The following is a 26,902-nucleotide window of genomic DNA, read 5'->3' on the forward strand; positions in this document are numbered from 1 at the left end:
AGAATGGAAATTGTTTTTTTTTTTTTTTAACTTGATGTTGTATTGTTTATATATTACATTACACTACATTATTATAAGTGCTTTGTACTCTTGATCAAACATTCATTCATCTATCCATGTGTACTAATTGACATGGGGCTCAGATACATTAAGTGACTTTTTCTGGGTCAGACAGTAAGCTGAAAGCTGGAATGGAAACAGCAATTTCTGCTTTCATGTGCAGCACCCTACCTGTTATAGAATAGGAGAAAAACACTTAATGGGAACAAAAAAAAATTGGCAAATTACTGAATAACAACTTCATGGCCTTTTGGCCTAGTGAAGTCAGGTAAACCAGACAGCAGTCTCTGACATGTATTCACATAGTCCTACAGAAGGAGTAGAGTACAATTCGTTAGTGTAACTCCTTTTGATCTGAATAATTGATAACATAGCATTTCTAGTTGTTGTGAGGACACGTTTGGATGTTCTGTTGTAAATGACATCTGTCTTTAATACAAGTAATTAAATCAGAAAATGTGTGAGAGGATGTACCATCAGGCATGGACCATTCTTAGCCCATTTATCCATTTCTTGAACCCACTTTCCTAATGCAACCTTAAAGAGACTTTTAGGGAGAAAAGGCGCATTTCTTTATAGCAGCAGTGCAGGCTTGGTTTATACCCAAATGCAGGGTGACAAAAGAATTTTTGGCATTAAAATGTTCCATCTTTCAGGCAAATGCTATTCACTTTAAATTAAGCTTGTTCCATACATAGAAAGTAAAATTTACAAAATGTATATTTTCTAAGAACTATTCAAAAGCAAGCACTGTATCCATTATTTAGTATACATAAAAGGTTCAATATGTATTCCCACTGCCATTTTGGTTTCAGCACACAATTGAAAGAGAGGGCTTGAGCTCAGAGATGAATACTTACTGCCCTCTAGTGACTAAAGACTTTTTTAAAGGGCCACTGTTCTCTTTCTCCAGTCACAAAACACTTAAGGAGCAGCAACCCTTGGGAGGCACTGCCTTCACTCCCTCAGCGCCTGTGATTAATTAGTAACAATAAATCTCAGACACAGAAGTCTTATGGTAGTAGGAACTGCCAAAAGGTAAAGAATTTTAATTTTAAAGGCCCATGTGAACTTTGTTAGGCTCCAAAGCCTTTATTTCACAGGCATTCCCCTTTAACTGCCTCTGACTGCCTGTATGAAACAGGAAGTACTATGGGGCCTTCTTTGCATCCAGTCTTCTTCAAACACTTGATGTAAAGAAAAACGATGTGTAGCTTTTGTCTTCCAAATCCCCAGACTCTTGCCAATAACTGGCCTGAAGAAAGAATTGCCTGAACGGTCTGGCACAGGAGTCCAATTCTGAGACATGTACACCTCCAACTGGACTACATACCATGCTGGTGGCTCACTGAACATTATGACTGTCCTCTTTAGAACTCCTCTTCTGTCACTAGACAGTAGAAATCAGTGCGCACGCCATAGTTGCGGGAACCCAGGTCTGAAATGTCAATTTCACTGTGCCTTTGCTCCAGTTCTTCAGTAGGCACGTGGGTTACAGAATTGGGAAGGGCTGAAACCTTGGGTGGAGGGCCTTTGAAGATTGGAACTCGAACACCTGCAAACCATAAAAAACAAGTAGCAGGCTGTTATTGACCAGACTTAAAAAAGCATCTATAAGAGAGGAAACTGACCTAATCCTATTGGCTCAGCAAGGCAGAATCAGGTAGTGTATTGGATGAGTTATGCCTCTTCTTCTCTCTGAAACTACATCGAGTACTCATATCAATACCTACCACTTGGGAATACCTGCTAATGTTGCCAAATTACAGGATTATTTTATTGGGAGGTCTTCTGACTGGGCCCATTGTGAAAGTTAACAATAAAACTTATTTCATACACTAATTTGATACAGTACTGTCACTATTGCAACCAAGTGTAAAATTAGAATATATTCTCCTCCTTCTTGACTTAAGTGCAGCATTTGACACTGTTAATCATGAAATCCTCCTGTCATGTCTCTTGGCTGTAGGCACTTCTGGCTTAGCCCTTCAATGGCTCACATCATATCGCCCAAATAGGCAACAGTTTGTCACACTCGGCCGATATAAATCCTTCACCTCACCTGTGTTGCGTGGTGTCCCCCAGGGTTCAATCCTTGGGCCTTTATTTTTTCTACTTTATATCCTTCCTTTGGGTCAGTTTATTTGCAGACATGGCCTTAACATCCACTGTTATGCAGACGATATACAGTTATATCTTAGTACAGACTCCCCTACAGATTCACCTCCCAGCACACTCACTCACTGCATCACTGATCTTAAGCTATGGCTGGAAAAGAACTTTCTCCAACTTAATGCCAATAAAACTGAAGTGTTACTGGTGGTTCCAAAATCCCAACTTTCTATGGAATCCAATTTCTCTGTTGATGGTACTCTTGTCAAACCTGCTCCTGTTGTCAGAAATCTTGGTGTTTTGTTCGATTCATCACTTAACTTTGAGCAACACATTAGGTCCCTTTCCAAAATTTCATTCTATCACCTCCGTAACATTGTCAGCCTCCATCCATTTCTGTCCTTTAATGTTGTGCAAACTCTGGTTCATTGTTTCAAAATGTCTCGCATTGATTACTGTAATTCCCTCTTCAACTGCCACCCTGAAAAATCTATACAAAAGCTACAGTATATTCAGAACTCCGCAGCTAGAGTCCTCACCCACACAAAGCGTTTTGCTCACATCTCCCCTGTTCTTTCGCAGCTTCACTGGTTACCGGTTCCATCAAGGATTACATTCAAAATTATGCTTGTCACCTTCAAAGCCTGTCATAACCTTGCACCCTTCTACCTCACTCAGCTCCTAGCTCCGTACACTCCTTGTTGATCTCCCAGGTCATCGAGCAGTAATCTCCTTACTGTCCCACGCACCAGACTCTCCACCATGGGAGGCAGGTCCTTTAGTGCTATGGCTCCTCAATTCTGGAACTCTCTTCCTCAGTCTCTTCAATTACTTCTCATTCTGCACCTTTAAATCTTGAAAACTTTCTTCCTCTATGAATTTTTTTTATTTACTCTATGTAAAGCAACCTTGGGTTTGTGAAAGGCACTCTATAAATGTAACTTATTATTATTATTATTATAAGAACAAAGCAGCCTCTGGCCATCATCAAAGCCATGGTTACCTTTGATAAAATTTACTTTCTCTTGTGTTGGTCACTACATATAATTATTTGAAAGTAACACACACCAAGGTGAAAGATAAAAAATACACTTTTCTGTGGTAATAAAGGTCACATTTGACTACCCGCTGAGTACCCGCTGAATGCTTTTTACGACTTCCCATAAAAAGAACAAAGGCAGGGTTGTTGTTTATAGGGTCAGTGTGGTCACAGGTACAGAGCAAAGTGAAATTCTTGTATGTCATTTGATGTATTCATATATTTATACAATTGTGGGTAATGTTATTATTAGTAAACCTTTGTTTCTTATCTCTCAGTATGACAGTGGTTTAATACCGTACTTCAGAGGTCTCAGTATTACACATCAATGTGAGGTTCTTCACTTTTCTCTTCCATTCCAAAGACATGTATGTTGGTTAGTGTGTCCCAAGATGGGCTGGCATCTGGTCCAGGTTTGGTTCCTCCATTGTCTATAATACTGCCGTCAAGGCTGTGAGTACCCTACTTTGAATTACAAACCGGATTCCAAAAAAGTTGGGACACTATACAAATCGTGAATAAAAAAAAAAATGCAATGATGTGGAGGTGCCAACTTCTAATATTTTATTCAGAATAGAACATAAATCACGGAACAAAAGTTTAAACTGAGAAATTTTAAGGGAAAAATATGTTGATTCAGAATTTCATGGTGTCAACAAATCCCAAAAAAGTTGGGACAAGGCCATTTTCACCACTGTGTGGCATCTCCCCTTCTTCTTACAACACTCAACAGACGTCTGGGGACCGAGGAGACCAGTTTCTCAAGTTTAGAAATAGGAATGCTCTCCCATTCTTGTCTAATACAGGCCTCTAACTGTTCAATCGTCTTGGGCCTTCTTTGTCGCACCTTCCTCTTTATGATGCGCCAAATGTTCTCTATAGGTGAAAGATCTGGACTGCAGACTGGCCATTTCAGTACCCGGATCCTTCTCCTACGCAGCCATGATGTTGTGATTGATGCAGAATGTGGTCTGGCATTATCTTGTTGAAAAATGCAGGGTCTTCCCTGAAAGAGATGACGTCTGGATGGGAGCATATGTTGTTCTAGAACCTGAATATATTTTTCTGCATTGATGGTGCCTTTCCAGACATGCAAGCTGCCCATGCCACACGCACTCATGCAACCCCATACCATCAGAGATGCAGGCTTCTGAACTGAGCGTTGATAACAACTTGGGTTGTCCTTGTCCTCTTTGGTCCGGATGACATGGCGTCCCAGATTTCCAAAAGAACTTTGAATCATGACTCGTCTGACCACAGAACAGTCTTCCATTTTGCCACACTCCATTTTAAATGATCCCTGGCCCAGTGACAATGCCTGAGCTTGTGGATCTTGCTTAGAAATGGCTTCTTCTTTGCACTGTAGAGTTTCAGCTGGCAATGGCGGATGGCACGGTGGATTGTGTTCACTGACAATGGTTTCTGGAAGTATTCCTGAGCCCATTCTGTGATTTCCTTTACAGTAGCATTCCTGTTTGTGGTGCAGTGTCGTTTAAGGTCCGGAGATCACGGGCATCCAGTATGGTTTTACGGCCTTGACCCTTACGCACAGAGATTGTTCCAGATTCTCTGAATCTTCAGATGATGTTATGCACAGTTGATGATGATAGATGCAAAGTCTTTGCAATTTTTCGCTGGGTAACACCTTTCTGATATTGCTCCACTATCTTTCTGCAACATTGTGGGAATTGGTGATCCTCTACCCATCTTGGCTTCTGAGAGACACTGCCACTCTGAGAAGCTCTTTTTATACCCAATCATGTTGCCAATTGACCTAGTGTTTATTGGTCTTCCAGCTCTTCATTATGCTCAAATTTACTTTTTCCAGCCTCTTATTGCTACTTGCCCCAACTTTTTTGGGATTTGTTGACACCGTGAAATTTTGAATCAACATATTTTTCCTTTAAAATGATACATTTACTCGGATTAAACGTTTGATCTGTCATCTACGTTCTATTACAAATAAAATATTGACATTTGCCATCTCCACATCATTGCATTCAGTTTTTATTCACAATTTGTTTAGTGTCCCAACTTATTTGGAATCCGGTTTGTACATAGGTTTGTTAAATGAATGGATGATCATGAGAAAACAGGCAGTTGAGAGAATTTGTTGGTTGATTTTAAAAAAATGTTTATATGAAGTGCAGCATTTGCTGGGCAGTAGTCCACATCAGGGGACACCTAGTCCTATATATTTTTATTATTTATTGATTGATTGATACAATTTTATCTTTTTTTCCCCAAACAATATTCATCTTCCCGAGGACTGTTTTTTCTTTAGGGTGTCCAAATCACTACTGGTCTTACCTGGTAGCGTTATTATTTTTTTTTTTTTAATTTAATTTTTGCATTTTTCACACTAAGAGGATATGTGCTTGAATTGTGACAGTGTCAAAAGACAGTTCGATTGGTGACTCCCCCAGCATGAGTGAGTACATCCTGTGACAGACAGTGTCCTACACATTCAGTAACAATTTTCTGATTCATGATGTCCAGATTGGCTTCTGGTTCCTGCATCCATACTCTGGAACTCAAAGTATAGCAGATTACTGAACAAATGGATGGTACCAATACCTAATGAGGAATCACAATTACAGATTAAATTGTATGGAAGTCTAAAACTGGACACATCAGGTTTATAGGGGTACTTTTATGAAATAAGCAGTAATTCCTTCAATTCCTGTAAAATTTGATTAATGTAAAGTTCAATAAACCCCTAGTCATCATCTGGAGGATGCAAAGTTAATTTAGTTCAACTCTTGTTAAAGACTGTGTATAGCCAATACTAAAAGGATCCTGCAACAAGCTAAAGCTTGTGTTTGCACTGAACTTTAAACATATGATTTGTCAGTCCAAAAACTCAATTCCATATGTCATGCAATTCTTCTTACTATTGCTGTAATTGAACAGCAGCCCAGTTCTGCTGCTGTAGATGGTGAAACAAGCTGGTAAGGATGCCCAAAAGGTTTATCCTGGTCAATGGTATTCATTTATTTGGTCTTATGTAGCAGTGCGAGTCTTATTCTGAACACATTAACACATTTTACAATTAAGACGTTTTTTCCAAAAGTTCCCGTTTCCACTGGTGTGTTGAAATACGTTTATCTCAATAATGGTCCAAAGAAAGTGGTGTTCATGAAACTCAATGGCAAAACATACAATTATGAGTCAGATGATTTATATATTTTACAAACACTGAGTGTTCAACTCTTCACATTCACAGCTCCACTTTGATCATACAATTTTATTTCAACAGGACAAACAGGATGTCCCTTTTCTGAAGTCATGTTAACTTTTCAGAAAAATTCTTGTACTTCTCATGTGCTGCTCAATGTTATCCTTAATAATTCCTTCCATTAATTTCTCTGTGATGCACTTTAAGCTTACTGGCCTATAGTTGCCACAGCATCCTTTTTATGTAACAAGATAACATTTGCTATTTTCGAGTCCTTTGGAATTTCCCCAGTGCACAGTGATGTCCTAAAAAGATGCATGAAGGGTTTATATATGTATATGCTAAACCCCTTAAGAACTCAAGGGTAAATATGATCAGTCCTGGAGATTTGTTTGATTTCAGCCTATTCATTCTGAGCAGTATGTCTCCCTCTAAAATTTCTATATCACTCAGTACCTCCTTAGTAATGTCACGTATGCTGGAAAGTTATCCATTTCCTTACTTGTAAAGGCCTCAGAAATATGTGTATTTAGAGCATTCATTATCTCACTGTCTGTATTTTTTAATTTCCCTTTACTACTCCTGACACGCTTCACCTCCTCCTTGACTGATCTTTTACTACTGAAATGCTGAAAGAATCTCTTTGGGTCATCTTTCAGCTTATCTGCTATATTCCTTCCTAACTGTCCTTTAGCCTCCCTAATATCCTTCTTAATGGTTGCCCTACGATTCACTTTGGAGTTATTAGTCTTGTATGCCTTAGACAGCTTTTTTTTTTTAAAAAAAACTATTAATCCATGCAGAGTTTTTTTTAATTTCCTATTAGTTCCAAATTCAGGTATGTACCTGTTCTGCATTACATGTAAAACATTTTCAAACCTGTTCCACTGCTCTTTGATGGTCTCTACCCTTAGAGCTTATCCAATCCATCCTCCTCAGACACTGCCGCATCTGTTTATAATTTGCTCTACCAAAGTTATGTTTAACAGCTTTAGTCTTTGCATCAGCACTCTTCAAAAACCTCTGAGAATTGTATTATATTATGGTCACTTCACACTAGTGGCTCAATCACCTCTACACCCTCAATTCTATCCCGATTATTACAAAATACTAAACCTATGGATGCTTCACCCCATGTTGGTGCTTTAAAATACTGTCTTAAAAAACAGTCACTGGTTACTTGAGTGCTCCGCTATTCGCAAGGTTATCCTAAGGTTAATATTCGGATACTTAAAGTTCCCCATGACTATAATATCCCCCTATAAATTTGCCTTTTTAATATTACTAAAAAAAGATGTGTGATAAAATTACTGTCTGCATTGGGTGGTCTGTAATACACTACTAAAATAAGACCTCTTTTCCTAATGCTTTCCAGGTGAAGCCACATGTCCTTACTAGGATGGGGTTCAATGTCCAGCTAAAGAGGATTTGTGTTTAAATTCTGTTTGACATAAACAGCAACCACAATTCCTTTTCTGTTCTGTATATCCTGCTTAAAGAATATACTCCAACTCACTTGTTTTATTTTTGATACTTCTAACATTAAAGCAAGCTATTTTTACCGTGTTACTTGTTTTACATGTTTGTTTAGAATTACATTACTATGCATTTTTACTTTTACAATATGGTAAGTTCCTCCATGTACAGTTCTAAACCTGGCCTTTCCTAAACTCCCTGTCCCCACCATACCTTAGTTTAAACAATCCTCAACTAACCTACTCTTATGCCTCCCCAACACATTAGTGCCCCTTCAGTTCAAATGTAACCCATTGCGGTGGAACAGGTCCCATCTGTTCCAAAAGGAGTCCCAATGCACCATAAACTTAACCCTTCTACCTACACCAAGATCTCTTACCTGGAATTGTGCATGGTATAGGCAGAACTTCAGAAAAGACCATCTTGTCAGTTTATGATTGTCAGCCTGGCATGTAACTCTTTGAATTTGGATCGCAGAACTAACAGACTACCCCTTATGTATGTCATTTGTTCCATCATGGACAATGACAACTAGATCCACCCCTGATCAGACCAAGGGACTATCCACCATTTCAGGGAGGTCTCCCTTCTGTGCACCCAGAAGGCAACAGACCATGCGAGATTCTCTGTCCCTGGAGCAAACCTGTGCTTCAATCTCCCTAATGATTGAGTGCCCAAATATCACTACCTCTCTCTTTCTGGGAACCGATTTTGAGGTGGCCTGTTGGGGCTCCTCATCCCTGCCTAACACCTCAGAATCTTCAGAGACACTCCACAAGGACCTGTAAATGGTTTGACACTTGATGCCCCCAGAGTGTGTGCACCCTTTACATTACGCCTTGTGACTGTGACCCACCTATCTCTACTCATCTGGTATAGAATCTCCTTCCACGCCACCTTAGGGGTGCACACTATCTCTGTAAAGGACACCTGGGTCAGGTCCTCCAATTGTCTACTACAATGCCAGCCAGCCAAGTCCTCCTCAAGTTCAGCGACACTGAGCTTGAGTTGCTGGATCAGCTGGCATCTCCTGCTGATGTAGTCCTCATAGAAAAAGGGCTCCTCCAAGCCATCCTCTAGAAAGTCTAACATCAATCAGAACTTGCACTACACTGGCCTCAATGCTAAAGGTTGAGTTAGGATTACTAAAACTGCCTTAACTTTTTTTTCCACACATATATTAAAATTAAATGATTTAACTGAAATGGTTTTGCTTCCCGGGTCCTCCCTGCGTGGAGTTTTCATGTTCTCCCTGTGTCTGCGTGGGTTCCTCCCACAGTCCAAAGACATGCAGGTTAGGTGCATTGGCGATCCTAAATTGTCCCTAGTGCGTGCTTGGTGTGTGCGCACTGCGGTGAGATGGAGCCCTGCCCGGGGTTTTTTTCCTGCCTTGCTCCCTGTGTTAGCTGGGATTGGCTCTAGCAGACCCCCCCCGTGACCCTGTAGTTAGGATATAGCGGGTTGGATAATAGATGGATGGATGGAACTTAAATGGTAAAACCAAAACAAATTTAAGCCAAGAAATTAGAACTCCTGCATTTATTTTACACCTTCTTGTCCCTTAAACCCCTGTAATATTCTGCCTCTCAACTGCCTACTGATATAGAAAATAAGAAAAGATCATTGGATACTAAATAAAAAGTGAGACTGATGGACTCTTCTTGTCACTAATTATAACAGGCAGACACCCAGGGAACTGTTAGAATTACCTTCATGAATATCGGATGTTCTGTCTATCACTTGATTTAATGGTCCTCATTATGTCCATAGTGCCACCATTTCCTGGGGAGTTCCTCACACCCGAGTGATCCCCTTTTACATTCAGTAAGGCCCTAGAAGGGCCCTTATTTTGTTTTGCATTCTCTAGTTGTGCCATTGTGTAGACCAATACTGGCCAAAAAATTATTTCTTCACTTGCTGTAGATTGACAATTATTAAAGATGTTTTAAATTAGATGTACTTATTTTTCATTTTAATGTCTAATAAATATAAACATTTATGTTCTAAAATAAAATGGGCAGCATAATGGTGCAGTGGTTTCCACTGCCATGTTATGGATCCAGCATTCAGAGTTTGAATGCTACACGTGGTTATGTGCAGCTCGAAATTCTCCATGGTCATGTTAGGTTAACTAGCAGCTCTAAGCTAGAAAATGTCAATGTGACTGGACTAGGTGATTAATTAGCATCCTTCCCATAGTGCTATCTGTGTCATGCACCTAACTGCAGTCAGGGTAGGCATCTGCCCACTGTGACCCCGAATTGGGTTACGCAGGTTTGAGAAAGTATGTATAACATATATACACGGTATAGGATAAAATATACCTTATAATGTGTATGCATGCGCCTTTACTATTTTAAAGATTAAGACGACGTTGAGCCTGTAATTTGTAGTTTGGCGCAATAATCTTAAAACTATACTGTATACTATAAAATTGATCACCACATTTTCCCCTCAGAATGCTATTTGATGATTTGTAGAATAGTCATGGTGAAGTGCATCAGATAAAATGAGACTGGACAGATTAGGCTCAAGTATATTTTCACACATTCTGATCCAGCTTTGTAATCTTTATCTCAGTGCTCAATGGGCTTCTATAAAGAAAGCTTGAAGCACTGCATTCTTTTAACATGGATCAATAATCTCAAAATCAATGGGTGTTCCCTGAACTTAAAAAAAAAACAAACAAAAAAGCTTAAAAATCCTCACCCAAATCTCCCTGTGGGTCCAAGTCTGAACCACAGTCCAGGTATTCAGGATTGACAGTTAGCATAGGGTCCTTGTCATCATGGAGAAAAACCTGAGGGTCAGCCATAGTGCTGTGATACCTGATCTTGTGAGGCATTGCTAAGACCAGCTCCTTCCAGAAGTCTGAAGAAGGGGCCTGTGTAAGAGAAGACAACAGAAAGTGGACGATAATAAAAACTCTGTTTTGTGATAGCTTTCTGAAAGAGAAAGGAACTGGAAAGAAACCTATGGAGGAGCCATTACATTTAGTCGGGGGATAGTAATCAAGTCACTGCAGACATTCAGCAACAAACCCCCAATTCATCTCACCACAGACTTGGAGTTCCAGACTAATAGTGTGATGCTCCTCTTCTGCTCCCTAAGCAGCTGGACAGCCGGATGAGTAGCCAGTCTGTACTGATTTTCAAAGAGAATAAAGATGGGCTTGTTGCAGAGCTCAGTGAGACGCCAGAGGCCCTCCCTAAAGGCAAAAGAAGACTCCATTAAACCTTCTATCAATTAGTACTTGTGCGACAGCAACCCCAGAAAAAAACAAACTAAACTGCAGAATTCAGCAGATGGCAGTAACAGAGGTTTAGACCAAATCATGGATCGGTCAGTAGAGATAAACACAGTGGTGATGTACAGTTAGCTATAGATCAGTAATTTCACAAAACATACTTACTAACACGTTGATGGGTATGGGGGATGCATAGGAAAGATGAGGAAAAAAAAATTGGAAGAGAAATCCATAAAAAAAAAGAGACACAAACCATCAGAATACAGGAGATGTATAGGCATCTTGGATGAGCAAATTAAGTTTACAGCAAAAGCCCAGGAAAGGACTGTGAAAGTTTTCAATGCATCCATAATTAAAAATCAACTTTAGGCTACAGGCACTCTGAGACGCAAACTAGGTCAAAAGAGTAGAAGTAGGCGTTGTTTTGGGGCGGGGGTTTGTTCGGTGGTAAGGTGAAATTGTTTTCCTGAAAACCCATTCAGTACCAAACAGATGCCATGTTCCATTGCCATGTTTTTTGATTATAGCTCATCAAAAAAACACTCTCATAACCAAAGATTTCCAAAACATACTTATACATTCAACGTACAGTGACACTTAGCTTTCAGCTTGACATTTAGTGATCTGCTGCTTATGAAATCTGCTCCAATAAAGGACCATAACAACATTTTTACCTGTGGATTTGTTCAAACAGAAACAATACTTTGAATTGTATGACTTCCAAGCTTGCCCCCTAGGAACATGCATTAGACTGGCAGCAGGTGGCAAATATCCTCTGTATTTGTGTTCTGCCAGATAATCTTAATCATGTTTAACACTCACAGGTCATCTGCTTTGACTACATCACAACCCTGTCACAGGTATTTTCAGTGACCACTTAAAACAATTAATAACCATCCTAGTCCACCAATGAACCAATCTTGGCAGAACGGACCATCTGCAGCCTAACAGGCTATAGCAGTACTCGTTATGTCCAGTCACTTTTTCAGAAGCAGGGCAGGCACAGTAAGTGGCAAAGGGCTTCAGACTAATTAATCTTTGTATCTGCATAGCACAATCTGTTGCTTTGCTTGATCTTTATGCAAAAGCTTTTTATTTCAAGCCACAAACTCGAAACTTGGACACAGGTATTTCTCACTACAAATTATGATCATGGAGTTATGATTTCACTTCTTGACCCACTGGAGACAATGTCTTGAGGTCAGAGTGTGCAGTATGAAATAATACCATTTGATCTACTGTATCAACAAAGAAACACAACCACATTTGTTGTGTTGGTGGTGTGGTTGTTAGCATTGCCATTACATCACCAATAGAATCTACTTGGCACTGTCCCTCTGTTATAACTGAAGCTGCATAAGTGAGGCTTTTTTACATTGATTTTTGGCCTTGCTCTCCCAGGTGGTAGAAATGGTTTGGTATTGGTTAACTGGTTGTAACCACACAGCTGACTCAAATCTTAGGACTGACTGGAGTCACAAATTGTATTTAATCTAAACAATCATTTTCCTATTTTTACATTTACAAAAAAATATAATTCCTAGGCAAAGCTGTGAAAGGGTAGCTACAGAAGTGTATTGAATCAAGTGGCTCAAGCATAAGTAGCTGAAAGAGACTCACTAGACAAAAAAGCTGTATCACAGCAAAAGGAATCAGATTACTGACAATGGCTAACCGAGATTAGTGCAGAGGTAGAAGTGGTGTCTTGTCAATCCAACATCATGAGTTTGTGTCTCTTCTCTGCTGTCTTGGGACAGATGATTCAAGACCGACCATAGGAGATTCAACTTTGAGGAGCTCCTAGCTGGGGACATCTGGGGGCTTATTCGGAAATCACTCAGGGAGCGGTGTATACAGGGTCAGCTAAATAAGAGTTGTTTCATAAAATAAAGTTCTATCACAGGCTAAGTGGCCACATCTGCTTCTGCCTTAGGGAGATTTCCTTAACCGCATGGCAGTTTGTAATTCCAGTGTCATGAGTTTGTATGTGATCTCTTCAGAGTGGACGGCTCAAGAGATAGTGGAAGCACCAAACCTGAGCAATTCTTTGCTGGTGAAAGATATGAAATAAAGTCATGAGCTGATTTATAGCTCCATTTGAGACCAGCAATTGGGGCTTATTTCGGTCACAAAGTGTACAGGTCATCGCAGTTGAGTCCGTTTGGGTCTGCTGTGGGTCACCAGTATGTATACTTTAACTGCCAGTAAGGCGCAGCACAAATGGTTGTTTACGTCTCAGTGACCACAGGGTGCGTCCATGTAAGGCAAGTTTCTCAACCACTGGAGTGCGCAGCCAATGGGTCACAGTATGTCACCTAAGCCAGTGTTTCTCAGCCACTGGGTTCCAGGTTGCAGTCACTGGTTCATGAGCAGGTCACCTAAACTATTGGCAGAGTGACGAGCAATACGTTTCCTTCTCTCTAAGTGAGCTTGTTTCACCACACAATCCTATCACATTTGTTTCACCAAGGGTGTGGTTGATAGCTGCTACTAGTGGGATATCATGAATTTAAAAAAGGCAAAACTGGGTCATTGAACCATAAATTTTGAATAAAACTGGTGTAGGGAAGGCAGTGCAGGCTAAATGCATTACATGTAGTCACATGGAATAGTCCATGTCAAAACAAGCTTTGAAGGATCTTTCAAGAGTCAGAAAACATACAAGTCCCTGTGAAATAACAATAATATTGGAAGATTTATTACTGCAGCTGGATTTGGCAATGGTATGGAACATTACCATCTAATTGTTTTCCTATGCCCCTTAAGTGCGAATTTCCTTAACCTGGTTGGATATAAATCGGCGCAAGACTGTACTACAGTTTGATGTGTCAACAGAGAAACAATGCCACACATGTTGAGACGGCTGCTTTTCAAGTTCACTTTTCAAATGAGAAATCCTGGTTTGATTCCCGTTAATTACATTGTGCTTTATTTTCTGTGATCTTCCCAAGCCATACGGTCACTGGAGTTATTTACTGCATGTAAGTGTTCTTTACATTACAAGGAAAAAAAAAAAACTCAAGAGGTTTTTCAGCACAAAACAATAGTTGCGTAGTAACTGCAACAAGTTCAGGATAATAAAGTTTGGTAAGATATGCTATGTAATTATTTTTTGCCTTTTCACTTTCTCACCCGGCGTTGCCAGGTGACTAAACTATTATTTCTAAAATGCTCTGTACTCACTTAAAGTTGTTAGTGCACCAGTCCTGCTCCAAGTAAGATTGTGATAGTACCACAATAAGCCGGCGGCAACGGCTTACATTCATCAGCAGCTCGGCTGAGGGCTCTGTCAGGAATATAAATAAATAAATAAAATATAACTAACATTACAAACCTTCAGGCTTCAAGTAGCAGAACTCAGTCCTTTTAGATATTAGTACATGTTGCTACAAATCCTGTAGCTTGAGCGTCTCAAGCTTCAACAGTCAGATCTCTGCAGCCTTACCCAGTGAACTTGCTTATTACAGCCCTGGAGTCCAGTCCCACCAGACCACAGATAGAGCTCGATACTTTTAATAGTCTGGTACCTACATATTCTTATCTTGTGAAATTTCTATGCACCTTTAGGGTTCCTTTCTGCAATCTAACATTGCATTAAACCCCAGCATCCATTATTTTTACTTCCAAGGATCCTATCATCCTTTCAAACTGGAATCTGCAACTGCACTTTCTAAAGGCCGATCTTAACTTATTTTATATTTTTTTGATCATATTAGTTTTCAGCAGTTTTCTTCATATCTCATAATTTATGCATGCATAGGAAAATGATGCTCAAAACAGAGAGAAATCTGCTCAATTTCAGTGAGTGATGAGAGGGAGCTGTTTATGCACTCCTAGGTCAAACTAAAAGAGCAAGAGCTGTGCCAACATAGAGAACTAAGTTTATGTTGGCCCATGCACAGTCAGGTGTGCAAGGCACATCATAGGAAAAAAAAAAAAAACCTTGCTAGACAGGAATTACGTAGTTCTCTAATTATCTTTTACTTCTTTGTATTCCAAGAGTAAGTATAAAACAAGTTTTGAAGCAACACATTGTACACAAAGAGTTGCCCACACCTAAAAAGGGCGGGGAGGAGAAACATACTCCTTATCTCCACTGTTGACAGCAGCTTACCTGATCCTGGTAGAATGTCACCAGTGTTAAGGTGCAGTTTGTAGTTGTACTTGTTCTCAAGGTGAGGCTTTAAGATGAAGTTCACAAACTTCTTCTCATTGGCCGAGTCCACATAAGAAATGTAGGCATCATACAGCTTTCCATCTGTGGTCAAAGCATACAGCATATAGACATTTATTATTATCGTGCTATATTCAGTGACAAATTTCACAGTATGTACCTTGCCAAGGACTACGCTTACCCAAAAGTCACTCCAGCAAGTATAGGCTGCACACAAACACTTGGTGATTGCCCTGCTATAAACAATTAACTATGCACAAAGTACACAATAACATTAGCACACCACCCCAAACTAAAGCGATAACCCTATAGCAGTGGTTTACCATTGGCATCATAGTCTTCATATTTGTCTCTGCACCACAGCTTCACATTCAGCCTACATTTCACATACAAGATGGTCATCAACACAAGGACCAGAAGAACAGTTAGGGCACCGATGACAGCAGCTACATGGTTCGCATTCCCTGCAGAAACAGGCAGTTCAATTTGCATTAGCAGGTAGCATTACATAAGATAAGAGGCTTCATGAGTGGTGCACAACAGAATCTCAAATTAACTCGAACTTTCAGCAGTACAGTATTTACTTTTGAAGTTTTCAGAACACTCCTCCTCTTCTCACACTCTTACCTGGTTTCTGCAGTGTGAACTCTGCTGTAGAATCACTCAGAACACACTTGAAGACTCCATATGTTTGGTCATCGGTTATGTTGACACTTAGAACACTTTGCATAACCTCAAATGTTTCACTCATTTTTCTGAGGGATTAAAAGACAAAGTGATAGGTCTCATAACATTAAATACAGAACTATATATGAAATGTCTACTGACTTTAGGTGCAAAGCATTACCAAGAATGGGAACACACTCATTGATCCTCAAGTCCGCACTGGAGGGGTCAAACTTGAATGAGGATTGCCCCGTATACAAGAAAACTAACTATGTATTGTTGTGGTGGAGTTTAGGAAGAGGAGCTGAATAATTCAAAGCTTCATGTAATACACTTGGCACATAGGAGTGGCTTTCTGTCAGCAAGAAATAAACCCCAATACTTAAAACTGTTCTTGTACTGTTCTACTAACTACTCCTCTGCCTTTATGGTGCTAAGAAGGGTCTTGTAACTCTAATGGAGTGTCACATGCCCTAAACCAGTGGTCTCAAGCTCCAGTCCTAGAGGACTGTAGTGGCTGCAGGTTTTCATTCTAACCCTTTTCTAAACTGGTGACCAGTTTTTGCTGCTAATAAGCTCCTTTACCTTTCTTTTTTTTTTTTAAACATTTGTTCCCCTGAATTTCTTCATTTCTCTTTCCTTAAACGGCACCCAAACAGAAATGAAATGTGAAATGAGTGAGCCAACAGAAGACCAACTAAGTCAGGGCCTCAGACTCTAACCGGTTGCTTAATTAGGCACAGATTCTTGTCGTTAAACACATAATTCCGTTACTTGTCGCTGCTCTCGTTGTGTAATACCATACATTTCCGAAATTGTTGATTTTCTCATTTCTAAGAGTGCTGTTAAAATATTTTGAGGACCTGAGCAGATCAACATTCCTGAGACCTTCGGCTTCTTTATTTTCAGATACTGTATGATGGGCACAGTTTGCTGGTCATGTTTTGGCTCATTTTGTATCTCATTACTGTTTGGCTGCTAATTAAGTAAAAAGAAACAAACTAAGGGGTTTGCATCTTCAAGAGCAAGTCAATTAAAATTAATTTAAATGAAGTTAATTAGCAGCAAAAACAGGTCACTAATTAAGAAAAGGGTTAGAATGAAAATCGCAGTCACTGTGGCCCTCCAGGACAGTAGTTTGAGAGCACAGCCCTAAACTAAGCACCCACCCCATCCAAAAATGAGTCACCCCAGAAAGCACATTGTTCTTTGTGGCTTCCTGAATCTACATAACATACCATTCTATCCATCCATCCATTTCCCAACCCGCTGAATCCGAACACAGGGTCACGAGGGTCTGCTGGAGCCAATCCAAGCCAACACAGGGCACAAGGCAGGAACCAATCCTGGGCAGGGTGCCAACCCACCGCAGGACACACACAAACACACCCACACACATACCATTCTTAAACCTGCTAAATCCATTTCAGGGCTGGAGGGTCAGAGTCTGCTTTAGCTATACTGGCCAAGAACTAACAAGGATAGGGTTTCAGCCCACGCATACCCTAATGTAAATGAATGATAGAGTTGTTCTCAAAGACTAAAAAGCACCCAGACACACCAAAACATCATAAGTTAGGTAAAACTTAGCAGAGACTCCTTGTGACTTACTGAACGGACACACTGCTGCTTGTAGGAATTACCAGTCCATCCTTAAACCAATTGATGGTGAAATTGCAAAGGCTTTCCAAAGTGCTGTTGATCTTGACAGAACAGTTGAGCAGCAGCTGCTCGCCAAGGTGAGGCTCCAAGACGGGCTGCCCTATTGGTGACAGGAAGGTGGGGTGGTGACTGCAATCTGTGTAGGGAGAAGCAGAGGGAAACAAGGTTCTTAGGAAAGAGTGTCACACTATGACCTTGAAACTTTATGTAAAAAAGTCAGGGGTGCAGTGCCAAATGGCGCTACATAACTGCTGAAGTTTACCTACCCACAGTGCTCATTATTGCAGTTGGTAGCCACCTGGACCTTTGGAAATAGGTGCAGTCTTTTGTTTCGGTCACCCCCGACAATTACAATGATAAAGATCCCATAGCGCCTGCTCTTCTATCAGGCTCTTCCAGAAGTTCAAGACTCGGAAAATGTCAGCACCTTAAACCAAAGAGGTGGTTGCATTCATAAGAACAAAGCTATTGGTTCTCTCTTGCAAATGAAGGGACAGAATGCACATAAAGCTTGGTCAGATCTAAAGGAGTAAAAATCAAAATCATCATTAACAAAGAAAAACAACTTTGTTATTCTTTTTAAATGCCACTTGGCATCAGCCAGCATTTAGATAATAGAAATTAGTCAATCATAGGCACTTAGTTCAACCTGCTATGACTAGGCAGGTGACTTAATCCTTAAAGACCAGACTAGTCTGAAGGTGAATTTCTAAAGGACAGACCATACCACATTCAGCCTTAACATTCAGATCTAGTGGAGCATTTCTCCAAACATCCACCTACCCTTTGGTATAAACTTCATTTGCTGGCTCTGCACAGTAGTGCTAACAAGTCCACGTTATGGCAACACAGTAATGGAGCCTTGCTTTTCAGTTTAGCCTATAATGTCAATATATATACATTCTGAATTACAACATCTGAGAAACCACCTCATAGAAGTGTAGGCTGTGCATGATTTTTTATACATTTGCCAGAAAAATATGGTGAATTGCATTACTCTAAATGTATGCGAGCATGTTCTGTGAAATGCCACTTTTACAGTCAGAATCTAATGATATGCTATGGAATTAATTAATGGTAGGATCTTCCCTGTGATCCACAAGTAACTAATTAGTCTCATTACGTCCTGTCCATCTGATATTTTTGTGAGGCAGGATTTAAAATATTTAGGGGGAAATCAAGTAAAACTCTCCACCTCCCAGCCATCTGAAATCCTAAACCCTCCCAACATGAAGATGCACCTTTCTGATATGAACCGTAAATCATTCTATTCTTTTAAAGAAAATCTGTCCATTTTTGCCCAAGACTCCCTTATGCATAAAGGTTAGGTAGTGCAAACCAGGCAGGGGAGATTTTTGACACATTTAAATATCTCAGGATAGCCACAGACTCAAAACAAACTTTTCATCAAAATATGGAAGTGGCTGCAAAATGGCATGGCAGAGCTTCTACTGTTTAAGGAAGTAGATCTTTTTAATGCGAGTCCTACCATGATGTCAACCTTTTATAAATCTTGTATTGAGCCTGTCTTTACTTATGTTCTGCTGCCCTGATTAGGAAATCTTAAACAAAAGACAGAATAAATCCAATTGTAAAATGCAGTAGTAGAATAACAAGGTCTCAACTTTTAAATCGAACAGATATTTAAGTATTAGGGAAAGCAGAGTGCATTCTCCGAGGCAGGACTCATCCACTTCTCAATTCCAGTTGTTGCCATTAGGTCACAGGTTCAAGGTTTCAAAGATAAAAAGCAACAAGTTCAAATACTCCTTCATCTCAGCAGCTACTAAGCATCTAAATAAATTCAACTATATTAAACACTGACAGGCTTTAGTCATAGAATGAACAGCTATCACTTGCATCATTAATTAGTCAACTCTAAGTATTGGTTTCAGTTTTATGTCTAATATGTCCGAGTATTATGCTCACTGCTATTATATTATGTTAATATTTGATGGCTGTATTCTTCAGGACGTGTTTTTACTGTTATGGTCTTGGCCTCTCTATAATATTAATAGACAAACCAAAATTTCCCTCTTGGGACAATACAAAATTAATCCAATTTGGCTTATTGTGCTGCGTGACCGAGAGGCTGGGAGAGCAGATTCATTACTACTATCTTTACTACTCCTTACATCTTTATTCTGACTATTGTAGAGTGCCTGTGCATCTATGTGAACTGCTTTGCCAACTAAATTTCTGTTGGACTGTTCTGCATTACTCTGGCTTGAGTGGGCATACCTTGTGGTATACTGGCATCATGTGCATTGCTGTATTCTGACTGATGGACTCCGATGGGCGTCCTGATGGGATTCAATGCTCTATGAACCTAATCAGAGCATACAGTATATTGACAAAAACCATGGATAGAGAAATGAGGAAAAAAGGAAATAAATTAACCAACTCTAGCATGCAATACAACAATGAGCATCTTATGCATCTGGAGCCAGATTTTAGCTTAACCATTTGCTTTACAGTGCTGCTCCTTTACAAAGGCACTACATAAACAGCAAATGGGCAAGGATAGTGATGTAAAAAAGAGGCACGCTTCGATTTGCATTGCTTTATACAAAGCTGACACTAAAACTTGTTTCAGCAGTTGGGAAATGTGAAACTCACTGAAGAAGTTTTTAGGAGTAGAAAACAAGGCACACGGTTTCCTAAAGCCTCATACACACTTCCATGTTTACCTGCTTGTTTTGTTTCTGTAGCTGCACAAAGCTTATATAATTCATACCACACTGGTAAAAACAATTCTATTTTTGAGTCTTGTTCACATCACTGCAGAGGAGTGCAGTCGGGTTTCAAAAACGTGGCATGCTGCATATTTTCAACATGAAGACACACCAAAATGCAGAGTTGTACAGAGAATTCAAATTTCTCACAAATTGTTTTGCTCACTAACCAAGTCGCAATGAAACACACTTGAGCAATCGTCTGGCCATCTTTAAACCAGCGACAAATGTACAGCATGGCATTAATTAAACAAACGTTACTTTAGTAAATAAAACTGACCAGAGGCAAACCTGTACCAAAAGTAGGATCATTCTGCGCAGAAAGAAATAGCACATAAAACAACACTGATGTCTAATTAAGGGACCCTAAGCAGGGTCCACTGATGTGACACAATCACCAAGTGACATTGTCCTAGAGGCTGAAGACTCCTACTTTTCACAATTGATTGGTCAACAGTGTGGACTTCCTCCCACAGTGCTGTGGTCCTTGATTTTGGTTCTTTTCAAAAAGTATTTATGGGGGCAGTGTTCTTGTTTCAAGTCGTGCAGCTGTTAAACTGTACTGCTTCAATTTGATATTTAGACGAGCCATTAAAGCTTTTAATGGTGATGAATGAAATCAAAGACTAAGTGACGGCTCACACACTCTGGTTTCCTCCCACACCCCCAAATGTGTATGGTAAGCGAACTGGCAAATCTAAATTGGCCACACTGTGAGTGTCCGGGTGTGCACTAACAGAGAAGGGCTGCCTTGTGCCCTATGCTACAAGGATTGGCTCCAGGACACCAACAATTGAACTGGATTACGTTTCTGAGTTGTACGTTTGCATGCATGTATGAGTGTTTAATTTAAAAAGAGCACAGAGCCCACCTGGTTAGGTGCTATGGCAGTGTTTCATTATTGAGCATTGTGGACAGTCAATCCAATTTTATGAATGCAGGCTCACACAGATGGTAAAGCTTATTCCATAAGACCCTGGATGGGCTACAACTCCAATGCTGAACTACCAGGCCACTTGAGTGATGTCAATTAAAACAGTATCCAGGCCTTGGGTAGGAAACTACAGTATTTGTGGAGAATTGCTAAGTTTTTATTTTATTTAGCTCAATTCACAGAATACATGGCACTTTATATAGCAATAAATGACAAACTTCAGCAGAAACAGAAAATACAAGCACATACAAACAGGCTACAATGTACTTGAGATAAAGAACGAGACAACAGTACAGTGAAGTTGATAAACGGCAAGAAAAGACAGCACAGTGAAATGAGGATAAGTACAACTGTTACAGACCAACTGAATAAGCTAAGTAGAACAATCACCATGAAAGGGTGTGCAGGTCTTTTAAAGGAGGAATGAAGGAGTCCAGCAGTGAAACGTCAATAACAGACAAAGGGAAGAAGAGAGCTAAAGACAGAGGTGGGACATACAAACTCCAAACTGTCTCTAGGCCCAGGGTTTGATCTCAGGACCATGCAGCCAACTACTGCTACTACTGTTTAAAGATTAGAAAGGCACTATATAACACACAGACAAACAGGTAGCAGGTTTCAACATTCGTCAATACTGGCACACAACGAATTGACCTTTGTTGCTGCACTTAGCATAAATAACAAAAAGTAAGAAGAAAACTTAGACTTTGCGGTTGGACTAAAACTACTAAATGACCATCAAAGGTCAGCTCTGGTAAATCTTTTCTTAAAAAAAGTTAAACAATCTTGATTTTGACAGAAAGTCAACCGACTGCATCACCATTGGCCTCTAGAGGTCAGCAGCTCTCACAAGCCTGGTGCTGCACAGCCAGTGCCCTTCAGAGCTCCACACCCTACAAACAAAAACCACACGCAGCTTCAACATGAAGACTTCAAGGTCACCGTCCTCAGACCCTCAGCTGAGTGCGCCTCCTGTCCTGCTATCAGAGCTCAGCAATTACACCCAAAGATGGCCAAAAACACCCAAACTGTCAAGCTCCATGTATGAACATGCTCATTTTAAATTGTCAGTAACATAAAGGGAACATATCATGGTGCCAGAATCAATGACATTCTGTGTTTCGCCCAATTACTCTTAAAAGAGATGTATATAAAAATAGCACATGTAGTACAAGTGAAAGCGAATGAACGCAGCGCACCAGGAAATCCTTGGCCGATTATTTACATGTTAAACAGCACTCTGCTCAGCTTGTTGATTTTGCGATATTTTTTTAGCGATAAGGCTCATGTTCTATGACTTGAAAAACAGCAGATGCTTGTTGGATTTGGGTTGTTGGGGGGGGTTTGGGGTCACCGTGAAAAATTAGCTGCAACATTTCCTATAAGACATGATGGTCACCATACTGGTTGCAAAGGCCATACTCACCATTCAGGCCTTTAGTTCAATGGAGCTTCATGTTGCTTGTTTTTGATGTTTGCATACGACACAAAGAAACACACTACTGCAGTCGTTTACAGAGTTCAATTTTGGACAACATGAATTTCTGCCTTTTAATACAAGTCTCATCGTGACATGAAGCTGTCAAATAACTGGCTTCTGTAGAAATACAAGTTATAAGAAGCCCACTGGCTGAGTTGATGCACCCCTGAGTCATTCCCTCAAGTTGCAAAAGCCTTAACAGCAGCTGCTCTTCTTCAGGCTTTGTTAATGTTTATGACACCGGGCACCAGGAGGCCTTCTGTACTGTGGATGTGTTTACTCTCCACATTGCTGGGTGATGATGTGTGCTGGAAACACCTCAGACGCTGCTTTACACCCATGTGGAAATGGACAGTCAGAAGGCTTGTCGAAGTCAGATGCTAACATTGCTTCACTGTTGCATACCTAACATTTGGCACTTTTGACATCAAGTGAAATCAAAACCACTTGCAAGTGGATGAGCATTCTTAAATTCTACATACAGGCAATTAAAGCAGCCTTAACCAAATACGTTCCCATTTCTCAGTCCTACCAAGATCTGACTATTCGGTGTCTTTTTGGTCTCCAACTATCACCCTACTTGAAGTTCGGATTTTCTTCCTTTACTCAAGAGGATTTGCAAAGGGTATCCATTTTTCTCTCCAGTCCTGAAGACATTCAAGTTGCACGGTGACAAATCGGTGCCCCGTTCAGGGTTGGTGGCGCCAAGTGCTATACCTTAAAACATTTTCATAATAAACGCAACAGAAAATGAACCAATCCCGTAGTGCTTTTTAATAAAGGACCCAATTGTTATATTGTTTAACTATTCAGTAAACAATTGTCTGTAGGCTCCTGTAAAATGCACCGCAGTGAGAAAAACAGAAGCAGTTTTACGGTTATGCAAACTCCATGTCCTAAGAGAGTAAGAGAAAATTACAGTGTTTCCAGTTGGATTAAGAATCTTTAATGATCAACTATTTTTGTTCATTTTTATGTTAAAGAATAATCAGAAAAAATACATCATTTGCACTGCACAATGGATGGATTTTCCTCTTTTTTTTTTTATTATAAAAAAAAAGCTGTCCACTAGAGTATACAACAGAATACACAAAAGGCCATCCTGTAAACAGAATACAGAATATCTTGAATTAATATAAACCTGTTTATGCACACATATTTCATTTTTTCTTACTATTTAATTTAATATTGTTTCTTTGTATCAGTATACTGCTGCTGGATTATGTGAATTTCCTCTTGGGATTAATAAAGTATCTATCTATCTATCTATATACATAATATCTCTCTCTCTCTATTATATATATATAAATGAATATATAAATAAAATAAATAAATAAAAGAGGCACACAACCACTGCACGTACACAAACACATTTAGAAAAATATGGGTTAAGCATATATACTATATTCATACATATACAACTCACCAAAGCACTTTATTTAGCGCTATTCACAGCACAGACACCAAGTCAAGACACACTGCAAAGTAAATCAAATTACAGCATAGTAATAGTAGAGGTCAGCCCCTCTGCTTACAACAGCCAGGCACTCCGGATGGGCACAGTAACTAGTGCTGCCTTGTGAAATTTGGGCCGTGGTTTGCACTAACCTTGCACTGACACTATCTGTGTACAGAATGCATGTTCTCGCCATGTTTATATGGATTTCGCTACATCTACTCCCGTTTTCCTTGCACGTTACTAAACAGGCGATTCCGAACGAGCCTCACTTAGTGAGGGGTGGGTGTGATGATTTTGCTTACCGTCCAGTGAAAACTCCATCATTAACCTCCCTAATTGTATAAAACGCGTCTAAAATTCCGCGATTGCCGCTAATCAGTTTAAGAATGCAAAGAGAACACACGAGGCTCCGAGTTTTCTTTAAGTTCGAATCGACAAGCCAGATGAGGCACCATGTGTTCAGAGGTGCTGGTGCCGCCGACACCTTCAAAATGACCACGTTATGTGACAATAAGATGAGAAGAGCATACGCATAACGCAAACGCTGAACACCCAGTTCTGAGATTTTAAGGTCCGGGCAGTGGTCAAAAGTATGCGATACAAGACCCTTCACCGCCAATAACACCTGTACTGAAGTCCACCTACCCGTCGTTATGGCTCGCACTGATAATCTGTTACCACAACAGGAGCGCATAAACTTCCTCAAATTCTAAAAATGATATGAAAATGACTATTCCCCTCGAGCTGACATCACTAAGGATCTCACAAAACAAAACTTCCTGCAACGCAGAGGTTAGTGGGAAAGAAAAGTAGTGAAACACGTCCGTGTGGGCGCAGGACCCCGATGAAGCGAATCTGTCGTTTGCTGTCAGTTTTGGCTAGGATGACACCTGTCTGTAAAGTACCACGAATACTTGTTTAGGCACTTCCAATGATCCCCTGGTTGACGAGCACCGATAAGGAAGAGAAACGAGTGTCGTCTGTTCACCCATTTGGCTGCAGACCCACCGCCGGATCTTTTCCCTCGGACAAGCGCGAACGTTTTACGCACCTGACACAGCGACTGTTTCATTTTTTCCCTCGAAGATCCGCAAAGTAGACAGTTCAGTTGTGCCCCTATCCGTCAACCACGCAGCTTTCAGCTCCAGAATTAGTGATGCTTATTCTCACAGGCTCGACCGCTTTTGGGGACTTGCAGGCTCATCTCTCCCTCCCAGCTTCACATCCAACCACCGGCTGTCCTGTGCAAAGGTGTCTTGTCGCTCGCTATTGGCTATCGGTGTGGTCGACTAGCACACTTCTCGCTGCTATTGGCTAGCCCGGTGGCAGGTGTTGTGGTTCACGTGACACACCTGGCCGCACCTGAGCGCGCGATGCGACTCCGGCGTTACACACCGTGCACTTAAGAGCCGGGGAAAATGTCCCGCACTTCCTAATAAAAGCAACGCGAACAGGAAGGAAACAAACGTAAACTCAGCATACAGTATTAATAAATCTCGTCCATCGGGTTTTTCCTGATCGTGACAAAATGGTAATGATAGTTAGGGATAGTTATCTTTTTTTATTTTGTACTAGGTGAAGTACCCGTTGTTGCTCGGGCGTATTTGTGTAATGAGTTAAGGTAAGAAAGCAGACATTTATGTGTTTTTTTAAGTGGTTGTCATTGCTGGCTGAAATGCTAGTGTCGTCCACTCATCTACACTACCTCTCTGATAACTATAAATGTCTCTGCTCTCATGAGTCGAGTATTTGACTTTTTTTTCTGAATTCATTGCAGTAAATCCTTGCATTGGTGGAACCATGAACGCCAATTCTTTAAATTTTCTAGATAATGTAGTTTCACGAATAGATGTTTACTTCCACACTAACAAACCTGCTTGTTAATAACTGAGACCTTGGAAAGTCATGTAGGTTGGGCATTACTACTCGTTTTTGTGTTGTTCCATCTATTGATCTCATGTTCCTGATGAAACCTTGGAAACTTAATAAACTCATTATGTTCAGTTGGGTTAACTGTATTGTGAAGTTAGCATTTCTTGAACATCCACTTAGCTGTTGTGAAGTACACGTGATGAATGTTTTTTTGTAGTGTTGGCCCACCTATTATGACTCCCCAGTGAAACTCCATGAAGCCTATATTTTTAATTGCACAAATAATAATGTAAATACAGAATTTTGTGAAAGTAGGTATACAGCAGGGGAAATAAGTATTGAATGAGTCAACATTTTTCTCAGTAAATACATTTCTAATGGGGCTATTGACATGAAATTTTCACCAGATGATGTGTTCAATATTATTTTCCCCGCTGTAGCTGCTTTTGAGTGATATATGATTTTTCAATTGTTCACACATCACATCATGTCCTTCACCATTGAATCACTAATGTAGAATGCAGCCTTCACTGTAAGTGAAGCCAAACCCATACAGTATGCCAAATTCATGACCATCATCTGAACCGATTTGGCATAATAATATAGTTTTAGTTTTAGATTAGATTAGCTTTATTAATCCCAAAGGGAAATTAAGGTATATTAGCAGCAGAAACATTAAAAAAAAAAAACAAAGACACAGACTTAAGGGCAAATAATACAATCAAACAATAGATTTTTAATTAAAAAATAAATATTGTATATATTGTGCAGAAATAACAAAATTAACAGACAATAAGCATTACATCTG

General features: G+C 40.0%; 1 protein-coding gene across 2 annotated transcripts; it reads right to left on the reverse strand.

Annotated features, from left to right (window-relative positions):
• On the reverse strand, positions 1-25,612 carry sigirr (single immunoglobulin and toll-interleukin 1 receptor (TIR) domain). 2 transcript variants are annotated; one of them, XM_039753435.1, is made up of 10 exons: positions 25,274-25,612; positions 17,881-18,041; positions 17,564-17,750; positions 15,914-16,041; positions 15,610-15,750; positions 15,227-15,370; positions 14,296-14,398; positions 10,923-11,073; positions 10,575-10,749; positions 1-1,615 (listed from the first exon to the last, which is right to left on the reverse strand). In XM_039753435.1, the coding sequence occupies exons 2-10, from the start codon at positions 17,891-17,893 to the stop codon at positions 1,431-1,433; spliced, it is 1,227 nt and encodes a 408-aa protein (XP_039609369.1). In that variant the 5' UTR covers positions 17,894-18,041; positions 25,274-25,612; the 3' UTR covers positions 1-1,430. The 2 variants fall into 2 exon arrangements, with proteins under 2 accessions (XP_039609369.1, XP_039609360.1); XM_039753426.1 differs by having other exon boundaries at positions 17,881-18,135.
• Positions 25,613-26,902: the final 1,290 nt, after the last annotated feature.

Source organism: Polypterus senegalus, chromosome 1 (assembly GCF_016835505.1).
Source record: "Polypterus senegalus isolate Bchr_013 chromosome 1, ASM1683550v1, whole genome shotgun sequence".
NCBI classification, from domain to species: Eukaryota; Metazoa; Chordata; class Cladistia; order Polypteriformes; family Polypteridae; genus Polypterus; species Polypterus senegalus.